The 10,814-nt window shown below is 36.9% G+C and overlaps 1 protein-coding gene across 2 annotated transcripts; it reads right to left on the minus strand.

The window, feature by feature from the left end:
* Window positions 1-5,681: 5,681 nt before the first annotated feature.
* LOC103722553 (norbelladine 4'-O-methyltransferase-like) lies at window positions 5,682-10,610 on the minus strand. Of its 2 annotated transcripts, XM_088710024.2 has the most exons (5): window positions 10,511-10,610; window positions 10,331-10,410; window positions 9,148-9,292; window positions 6,951-7,082; window positions 5,682-6,113 (listed from the first exon to the last, which is right to left on the minus strand). In XM_088710024.2, the coding sequence occupies exons 1-5, from the start codon at window positions 10,577-10,579 to the stop codon at window positions 5,820-5,822; spliced, it is 720 nt and encodes a 239-aa protein (XP_088566150.2). In that variant the 5' UTR covers window positions 10,580-10,610; the 3' UTR covers window positions 5,682-5,819. The 2 variants fall into 2 exon arrangements, with proteins under 2 accessions (XP_088566150.2, XP_089783129.1); XM_089927003.1 differs by lacking the exon at window positions 6,951-7,082.
* Between the last annotated feature and the right edge of the window lie 204 nt (window positions 10,611-10,814).

The raw sequence follows: 10,814 nt of genomic DNA on the forward strand, positions 1-10,814 counted from the left end.
AGAAAAGAAAAGGAAGGACAGGGCATTACCTAGGCTCCGACGGCGTCCGACGACCCCAATTTCTAGCGAGCTCAATAACGGGCAACCGTGAACTCAACGAAAAAAAAAGAAAGGAAAAGGGAGGATTTGCTCATGATGGAGAGCTATGGAGGGAGAGAGCTCTTCCTTTATAGAGGAGCCCTAAGGTCTCGGCGACCCTAGGATTTCGACTCCTAGTCGGAGTCGCCGAAGGAGAAGAAGACCCTCTTTGAGAGTTTTTTGTGCTTAGCCTCCCCATGGGCTAGGCCTTAGGTCGAAACGATCGAGTGGATCGAGCCTAGACCAGGCCATCACACCTTGTTGATTCATTCCTATAAAACTTAAGCTTTTGAGGTTAGTTGATGAGTTAACGAGGATATTCCCGATGTAATGATCTAGGATCTTACCTAAAAAAGCCTAGCTAAGTAAGGGTCTTTGGCTCTACTGAAGTACCTAGGACCTCTCTAAAATAGGAATGATGTTGGACTAAATATATTGCCAAGTAGATTATTGCTATAACTCGCATGATATAGACCATGAAAAATATGGTGTAGGCTTTACATCCTCACCAAAGGAAAGATCTAATCACAAATACCATATTGCCCTATAGTTAGCTCTGAAAGAACCTATGTAGTAGAATCTCCTAACCATATGAGTTATGGACTAAGTTGGCTCTAGTGCCACTTATAACTATCTGATAGCTTATCTAAAAGAGGCTAACCAAAAGGTTATTAGTTAGGATCTTTGGCCTTTCTTAAGTACCAAGACCTCCCTAATACACTTAATATGGGACTAAATACTTGCTCATGTGGGTCTTTACATACTTTTCACCTTTAAGCCTCATTATTGGAAGAAGGATCCATTCACAGGTACCATGACCAACCTATAGTTAGCTCCAAAAGTGCATGTGTTGCAATATCCCCTAACCACATGGGCCGAGGGCTAGGTCATTACATCCTATTAGTTTATGCATTGGGTTTGGTGATAGATTAACATGGTATCATAAAACTCTCAAGTGGTTGGAGGTTATGAGTTTGAATTTCCTTCATACCAATTATTTATTTAATTAAGTTAACTATCATCTTGCCTTGTTTCAGCCTCTACGTATATATGATCCAAGCCATATATGATAGAGTTGTTCGTCCTAATATGTTTTTTTGGCTTATTCTTTCTCAGCTTATGCTTTTAAAATTAACTTTTAGTTAATAGTTCCTGCTCTCTTTTAGTTTTGCATCTAAGACAAAGGGCATCTTTCATCAAGATCCAATTTTCTAATTTTACAAAAAAAAATCATAAAAACACTTCTTTCAATTTTATGGAGTTAGGTAGGAGTTTATTTACAAAATTATGCAAAATTGACTTTAAGTGGACAAAAATACCCTTAGATATTATCATACTACTATCTTTAAGTTAAATTAAAGATAACTTGGCATAGTAATAAAAGGATAGAGAAGAGAACCTTTCATGGCTCTCTATTTTCTCACTATCCACCATCTCCCACCACTGACAATAAATTCCACCATTGTCGATGATCTCTAATAATACTAAATATTGTTGATAGTTTTCATCACAATGCACCACCATCGACAATCTGAACTACCATCCACTATCGTTGATAATCTCAATTATTCCAACATTCTTCTTTACACCCACAATTGCCTAATAGAAAAGAAATGAAACTTGCTCCTCTTCCTTCTCATCATCCACCACTATTACAATCTATTGCCACCCATCAATAATAGTGGTTTTCATCATCAATTACCATAAAAGAAATTAACTAAATTGAGTCTATAATCCTCTTCCTCTCTCTTTTAGCTACCACCATTATCATCCTTACTATTCACTACGAAAGGAAGATAAGTCCCCAGTCCTCTTCCCCTCTCTTCCTCCATGACCATTAGTGTTCCCTTCATTGCCATAATTGTTCACCACCCTCCTCCTCCTTTTCCTACACCACCATCAATGTCATTGTTGTCATCACAATTTATTGAAAAAGAATGAGAAGGATGTGGGAACCATGACAAGTTCGCTTCCTCCTTCCCTTTCTTCTCTATGATCATTTTTGTGGTTACTTCCGTACCACAATAACCACCATCTACTCGAAAAAAGAAAGGCTAATAATTATGGTTGCGACTACTATTATATTGTTGAAAGAGGAAGTGTAAGACATCTTATGTGACTATAATGGCTTCTTGACATGTTATAACTAAAAAAGAAAAAAGGAGCATATAATATCATAGACATATTTACATCAATTCATGCACATATTCAATCCATATGTCTAAGATAAGCAATAAATATATACCAATGACCAATACGCATGCGCATCCATAATATGCAATGTGCACTTTAAAATATGTAATACACATTAAGAGACATGCGTATAAATATTTGAAGTATGGGATGCATACACATTTAAAACATGTGATGCATATACCTAATTAATTAATTTACACCTCCTTTTGCTAGACAAGGCATACTTTATAACCTTCATTGCATATATGTAAAATTTACAATTAACACAAAAAATTATGTTGTTGTTGTTATCATATGCCTTGAATAATATTTTTATTGAAAAAGAAGATAACAGAAATAGTATTATGCATGCATTTATAACAGTTTATGCACATATCAAGATAATTTGTTGCGTATATCTAAGATGAACAATTCATACATATCAACCAACTGATACACACATCTATAATATGCAAAGACTTTAATATATGCAATACATCCTAAGATCATGGGTCTCTAGGTCTTGTATATTACTTGTTTGAAAGTGGATATTGCTTATTATTTATATGCGTATCAGTCTTTGATAGTGCATTACTCATCTTAGACCTATGCATCAAGTAATCTCAATATGGCATTGAACATTATAAATGTGTGCATGATATTGTTTATCTCCTTTTCTTTTTCAAGGATAAAATGTCAAGAAGGTATATAAAAATGAGAATGTTGTAGTCACATAAACTCCTCCTTTCCTCCAGTAAGGGTAACTATGGTAATTATTGATATTATCCTGCCTTCTTCTAGTGTGGCGATAACCTTAAAATTGTAGAAGGAAGAAAGGAAATGAGTAAGGGAAGACATCATGGTTCTCATATCTTTTTCATTCTTGTTTGATGAATGATGGTGATTACAAAAATGAAACTGAAATCAAAGTCACATCATGGGGAGGCTGGCTTTAAATAAGAATGACAATCGGTATTGTAGTGTTGCTACAAGATGGTGATTTCCCATTGAAGGAGAGAAAGAGAGAAAAAGGATTGTGGACTTCTATTCCTTTTTTGGTGAATGGTGTTCGCGACGACTAAAGTAGCACCAACTATAGTAGTAGAGGGATAGTATTCGTAGAATCTATTCCTCTCATTTTTTATTTGTGGGCTTCTTTTCCTTTGTCGAGTGACTATTATATATAAAAGAATTGTTACTTTTCTAACTACACAACAACTTTGTTAGCTTGACTTTGCTTGGAATATAGAAGAATGAGTTCATAGTTTTCATTGATTCTTTTTCAAAGACTTTGTTGAATCATTCTCTCTAAAAGAATGTAATTGATCCCCTTTGTTGATTCTCACCTCTTCTCGAAAATTTGGTAATTTGGAGGGACTAACAAAAAGAGAATTATAGGGCTAGTGTGGTTTCTTTTCCACTGATTGGTGATAAAAATTGCTAATGTTAGTAGGTGGCAATGGATCATGATAGTGGTGGATGATAAGAGAGAAAAAGATCGACAAGCCAAGCCATTCTATTTTCTAGTGAGCGGTAGTAGGAAGTACTATAAATTGTTAGGGTGGTGGTGTGTGGTGAAAATCATGGATAACGATACCTAATGGTGGAGATTATAAGCGTTGGTGTGAGATGGTGAAGCTCATTAACTATAGTGGGTGATGGTGAATATTGCTAGCCATAGTACATGGTTATGACGATCATCTATGATGGTGGACTAATAGTGAGTAATGATGGGTGGTGATGGAGATGGTAAGTGGTGGAGATAGTGGTAGGTGGCAACAAGTGGTGGTGAAGATCGTCGATGGTGGTAGATCGAGTTGAGGGTTATCGATGTTGGTGACGATGGTGGGAATACTTGGTGGTTATGGGTGACATTGGGGTTTTGTTAATAGTGGTGGGCAGTGGTGAATATCATCGATGGAAGTGGATAGTGGTAGAGATTGGTTGTGGTGTGGGTGGTGGTAGATAGGGGTGCAAATGGGTCGGGTCAGACTAGGTCCTGAGTGACCCCGACCCGATCCGGTTTCTTGCCCGGGTCCTAATTTTGGACCCAGACTCGACCCGATAGAAAATTGGGTCGGGTTAAGTTGGATCCACAGCAAACCCAACGGATCATTCAGGTTGGGTCGGATCCATTTAGCACTTATTTTGGACCCAATGTCTATTCTATCGCTTCTCTCTCCCACTCCTCTCCTTCTAAACGAGCACTCAACAACATTTATTTATTTAACGGTAAAATTTTGAGTCTGGACGATGGTGTCTGTAGGGTTGTCAAAGCTTTATCAGACGGCGGAGCTGCCATCGTTCTTGAGGATAAGGTTGCCAGTCTTGCTGAGGAAAGTGGTTGCGATGCTTTTGCAGGAGGTGTTGGACTGCTAGACGACGGAGCCAGAGCCATTAGTTAGGTGGAGGTCATCGTCAGAGTGGAGCTGGAGTGAGGCACAGAGTCAACCGCGGTGGGGGCGCGGTCGACGCCGACGGTGCCGATGGCGATCCAGATGCAGATGGTAGCGGAGAAGGTGATGACTGCGAGGAAGAGGGAGACAAAGCCAAGGGAGAAGGTCCACTTCTCAAAGGTCCAGGAGGAGGAGTTGGAGGGGGTGAGAATGGAGCCCAGGGGGATGTCAGCGGCGCCGGCGAGGGGGAAGCGATAGAGGAAGAGCAGAGAGGAGAGTTGGCAGAAGAGGCGACGCCAGCTCTATTTTTCTCTTGCTCTCAGCTTCTCTTCTCCCTAGGTGGGGAGTTGGAAGAAGGTTAGAAATAGAGAAGAGGGGAGAAGGATTGCCATAGCGAAAAAATCTTCCAGCAGGATCGAACAGGATACTCAGAAAAAATAGTAATAAATGGTAACAAATAGGTCTTGAATGCCCCTATACTTGCCCAGCTATGCATTTATTATATTATGTGTAATAAACGGTAACCATAAACTTTATTACATTATAGGTTGGAATTAGCATTTATTACATTACAGGTTGAAACTAGCACACTCTGAAAAGTTATTATTTATAAAAATATTTTAATATTTTATATACGGGTTGTTCAGGTCGGGTCGGGTTTGAATTTAGTAAACCCAAATCCGACTCGAAAATAGAACGGGTCAAATTTTAGAACCCGACCTAGCCCGCATATCCTCCAAAATGGGTTGGGTTGGGTCGGGTCACGGGTCAACCCGACCAATTTGCAACCTAAGTGGTAGATGGTGAGAAAGAAGAGGATTATGAGTGGTTCTCTTCCTCCCTATCTTTCTTTTCTCTTAAGTTATCTTTAATTTAATTTAATGATGGTAGTGAGATAATATCTAAGGGCATCTTTTTTATCCACTCAAAATCAATTTGGCATAATCATGCAAAAAAAAAAAATTAGATGATTTTGTAAAATTGAAAATAGAAATTTTAGACAAAATGCCTCTGAATAGAATGATATGTTTTTGCCCCAAAAATAAGAAAATACACTTTCAAGCTGGTAGAAAATTTATTCGATTCACTTAGATAGTGAAGATTCTTAACATGAGCGATAGCAAAAGACTTTAGTGCCTTGCCTCTGTGGATCAAACATGAACTACCTCATCAAATAATATGCCTGCAGATGGTGAGTCCATCACCAATACAAACTTGTGATATTTCAATTCGAGAATCAGCAGCCAAGAGATCATTAAAATTCATCAAGAAATTTCTTATTTCAATAACCATTTCAGGAAGGGAAGGATCCACCGGAGCAGCCACAGTACCAAACCAAAGAGTATTATCATATGCAATAACTCCACCAACCTTAACAAGTTTTAGCAAACGTTCGTGATATTCTTCATAATTTAACTTGTCAGCATCCACAAATGCAAAATCAAAGGAGTCTTCTTCCCTCTCCTGCAAGCTCATCCATGAAGTTACACAGTCACAACCAATATTGTAAATTCTCCTTATATACATTAGTTAAACTGAAGTTCTATTGGTCAAATATCATTCATTAAAGTAGTAGATTTTGCTCGCCAATAGAACATAAAAACATATTTTAACAGATAAAAGCATATAAGAAGAGAGGCTAAATGAATGATAATTTTTAAGTTGTTTTACTTTTTATATTGGTGGTATTGAACATGGTTTAGTGCACTTTTAATCCAGGCTTTAATTAAATGGAATCTATCCTTTGAACTATCATTTGTATATTTAAACATAAAGTAAATTTCTAATTAGCAAGGTCCTCTAGATAAGAGGTCTAATATTGGAGCATAAAATAGTTTTATACTATTTAATAAGTAAACTATATAATTACTATCAGAATCTACATTGTACAGGAATATTGCTTCCAACAAGAACTTACATATCTTGTTATACAAATGAGACAGATAGATTTGTTTCATAGTTCACTCCTCATGAGCAATCTAAAACATAATCTAATAAATTTGATAATTATATTAATTTATATCATCATAACCTAGCTCCACCATTAATACAAACATCCTCACCCTTGTTCAATGTCAAATATTATGTGACTATATGTAATCAATTATGAATTTTTGTCCTCCAATCATACAATGCCTTTATAGAGGGCATCTATGTAGCTTGGTCTATGTCAAGCCTTTTTCAAAAATAAGTAACATTTGACACACGTATTCTCAAGATACTTTTTAAATATAAAAGAACTTATTGTGCACCAAAAAGGTTGCCATATTTAGTTATTTTTGAGACACAATGAAAGCTCACCTCCTGAATAATTTTATCAAGAATAGGGATTGCTTCTGACTCAATGAAATTAATCTTGTTTTCGACTCCTGCTTTTTGAATAAATGGTAGTCCTATCTTGTAGCAGGACTTGTCAATGTCAATTGCCATTATCTACAAGAAAAGCATGAACAAGAAGGATACATAATTAAGCATATTTTTATACCTCAAACATTTCAAAAATATTGATGGTTAAAACTAACATTAAACCTTGTTTTTTGTCATTCCATGCTGTGACTTTGGGCAAATATCTTTTGCAAAGTTTTCAGAGGTACAAACTTTATGAACAAGCTATCAAATGCCAAAACAAATGAAAAATATATTTAATATATAATGCTTTTCTTTCCATTAGATAGTCAATAAAAGTTACTAAACACAAAGAAGTGACAAGACTAAAGCTTTTGACCCTAAAGGGTTGATGTTGATGATGCAAAACAATTGGATAAAAACCTGACTAATCTATTGCCTTGAGTATGCTTGATTGATTTTAGAAAATCAAGAAAAAAGTCTTTAGTAACTCTTTAATGAAGATCATCTATCTGAAGCTTTACATCAATAAATATAACTCTAAAAGATCGTAAAACGATCCTTGGAAGCTCACATGCAAATACAAAAAATTTCGTTCTGATCTATCTCAAGAGTCAACCCTAAGTTTGCAATAAGTTGACCCGGGCACACTGTCTCTAGATGATATGCTTTCATGAACCAACTCTAGCAGATAGCGAGTCAACCCAGAACAATCTCAAAAGACAATAAGAAAAATGTGGAATTCAATATATTGGTAAGTCGACCTATAAAGAATACGAGCCGACTCCTGTCTAACAACAATCGACCTAAGAGACAAACGAGTCAACTCCTGAATAGCCGCAAAGAAAAGACAGAGAGTTAAAAGTTTCATTGCTTTGGCGAGCCAACCCATAAAAAATATGAGCCGACTCTAGTCAAATAAGAGTTGACCCTAGAAACAAGCGAGTAGATCCCTAGAATAGCCACAGTAAAAAGATAGAAAGCTATAAAACTTAGTCCGTTGACCCTCAAAATTATTAATTCGACCTTTGTCATCAGACAAGTCGACCCTTGAACTGAGAAAGCCAACCGCACAGTGGTCATTGAAGAAAGAGAGCATGGCAGAAGCAACAATAAGTTCAAAATGACCCCTGAAGATATCGAGTCGACTCTTGGAGATCACGAGTTGACCCCTGAAAATATCGAGTCGATCCCTCTGCACTTAACAACAGTAACGGGTAGTTTTCTATAAATCAAAAAGATTATTTTTATCTCATAATGGCTCTTTTAATCTATCTAACGGCTAGAAGAGTGTTCCAACCACTTTCAAATGGTACAAATACTTGGAAACACCAAGAGAAAGCAACAACTTGAAGAAAAAAAAATATAGACAAAAAGAATGAGAAAAGAGAGCTTCAAAGAAAAAATCTAAGAGCATTTACTAAGAGTTAAAAGATCACATCTTCCATAACTGAGAGTTGGTAGAGTGCATTCAAGATCAATCAAAGCCAATCGAATCGAGTCAAGCTCCACTTATTACTTTGAATTTATTGTTCAGGAGTTGTACTTTATTGTGCTTACACTTTATTCATTCTATATTCTATTATAACAAGTTTCAAGAACTGAAACTTAGAAAAAGGTTTATCCAAATCTTGAATTGGATTGTGTTGAGTCTGAGATAGGCTCGGCCGAGATTTTGGTTGATTCTCTATAAAAATCAACTAGGTTGATTGTAAGCCCGAAAAAAACAATCGGTTGTTGAGCCTGCAGATGGGCTCGATATGGTTTTATTGATTTTTTATAAAAATCAACTAGGTTGATTGTGAGACTATGTAAAACAATCGGACTATAGTTCCGGAAAGATCATAGTAATTTTTTTTAAAAAGGGTGTCTTGGAGAGTGGACGTAGGTGCAGAGTTGGCACCGAACTATTATAAATTTTATGTGTTTGTGTTGCTTGATCTGTTTACATTAATTTTCTGCATATTTACTTATTAGTTAGGTGCTTAAATTAGTATCATCCTATCAAACTTTTATTCCATTGCGTTACTTTTAAGTTTTCAAAAAGCCCAATTCACCCCCTTCTTAGGCTGCTTAGCTGGGCAACAAAAGCATTGTGATAATGTAGATAAGAAATAGAATGTCAAGGAAAGAATAAAGGGTTGAAGCACACCTTGCCATCCTTTGGTAATGCCAATGCTGTCGCAAGGAGCGAATAACCTGTGAACACCCCAATCTCTATTGTCTTCTTTGCATTCATGAGCTTTAGAAGCATAGAGAGAAGCTGGCCTTCTTCCGGAGGTAAGCTCATTAAACCCCTATTACATCAAGAAATTGAAATAAGGTGTTAAGAACCAAGTATAATCATCTCATCTCATGTGAGATTAAAATCAACATAGATCAAAAGTTGGGCTCTTAAGCATTTGTTGCCCATGATTAATTAAAGTCTATATGGATTTGGGTAGCTAAATTAGTTGAGGAAGCAGAGATTATCACTTAATGCTATGACAAAGGTCCAGTGTTCAAATATTGAGGATCATAGTTAGACACTAGTGTGATGAGCGGAGAACCCTTATCTTACTTTGACACGATGTACTTAGATATTGTAAGAATTTAACAGCAATATCAGATCTATATAACATAATAGGAAAAGAACATGTTTCTGATATCTAAAAGTGGAGAAAAGGACACCACCATTAAAAGAGAATGATCTTTGTACTAAAAAAAAAAAAGAGAGAGAGAGAATGATCTCCTGTTGTGTTCATAAACTATTGGCAAGGCTGCGGAAATGTTTCTTGGCTCACAAGGAAGATGTCCCATTTTTTTGGGAGCAAAAGAGTGAAGGGATGTCCACCATTAAATAAGTTGATGAAATGATAACAGAAGAGGAAGCCAAAAAGAAGAGAGGGAAAAAACGAGATAAGGCCTCAACCTGTGAGGCAGGTAGCAGTGAATCCCCCTAAGAGCAGCCGGGACCAAGAGGTAGGACAGCCTTAACCTGCTTTAAGTAAGCTAACCGGATTTTATCTGATAAGAACCAGCCATATAAAACACTACCTCCGCATGAAACCCAAACCAAACGAGCCACAACCACAATCCCCACCACAGGCATCCTCTCCTCAGCCATATAAAAAGAACCATTCATTTTTTTTCTACGAAAATAATTATATCTTTGTTGCTTTTCCACTAGTAAATGGAACTATTTTTATATGCATGGCATTCGCAACGACGCACGTAGCCACTTTAACGTTTACAATTTAACAACTATCATCACGTCCAGCAAATGCTACTGTGTTTGAACTAAGCTGGTAATAGGCCAATAACATTTGGCAGTGTTTAAAAGAGTTAGTACTTGCCACATGTGTTTCAGAGTCACCTCTCTCAATCCCTTGAGCTGTTCATGCTCCCGTGGGTGAACACTTGTTTCTAAGATGTACTGCCAAGAAGGAAACAGCTAGTTAATTAGAAGGAAAAAGAGATTCCAAATGAACAGAAAGTTCTCTTCAGGGACAAGAAAAGGAGGAAAAATGACAGACTTTCTGAAGGGCATCACTCTGCAGGAGGTTCTTATGGAATGGTGGTACATCTTTTCCTGGGCTAGCCATTAAAAAGATTAGGAAGGAGAGTTAGGATTCCTTCGCCCCGTCTCCTTCCTCCCTATACTTATAGCCTGATAAGATGTGACATGATCCACCTCACAACTAGGAAATGTAGGTAAGACATATTCAATGCAAGGAATATTTTATGACAACCTTGATTCCCCATGCATTGTGTTCAGTGGCATTTTCCTCTACTGAAAGGGCATGGTTGTCTTTCCAATTTTAAATTATTTAATTTTAC

The sequence above is a fragment of the Phoenix dactylifera genome, chromosome 13 (genome assembly GCF_051530095.1).
Source record: "Phoenix dactylifera cultivar Ajwa chromosome 13, Ajwa_hap1_PhDact_Kaust_v1.1, whole genome shotgun sequence".
NCBI classification, from domain to species: Eukaryota; Viridiplantae; Streptophyta; class Magnoliopsida; order Arecales; family Arecaceae; genus Phoenix; species Phoenix dactylifera.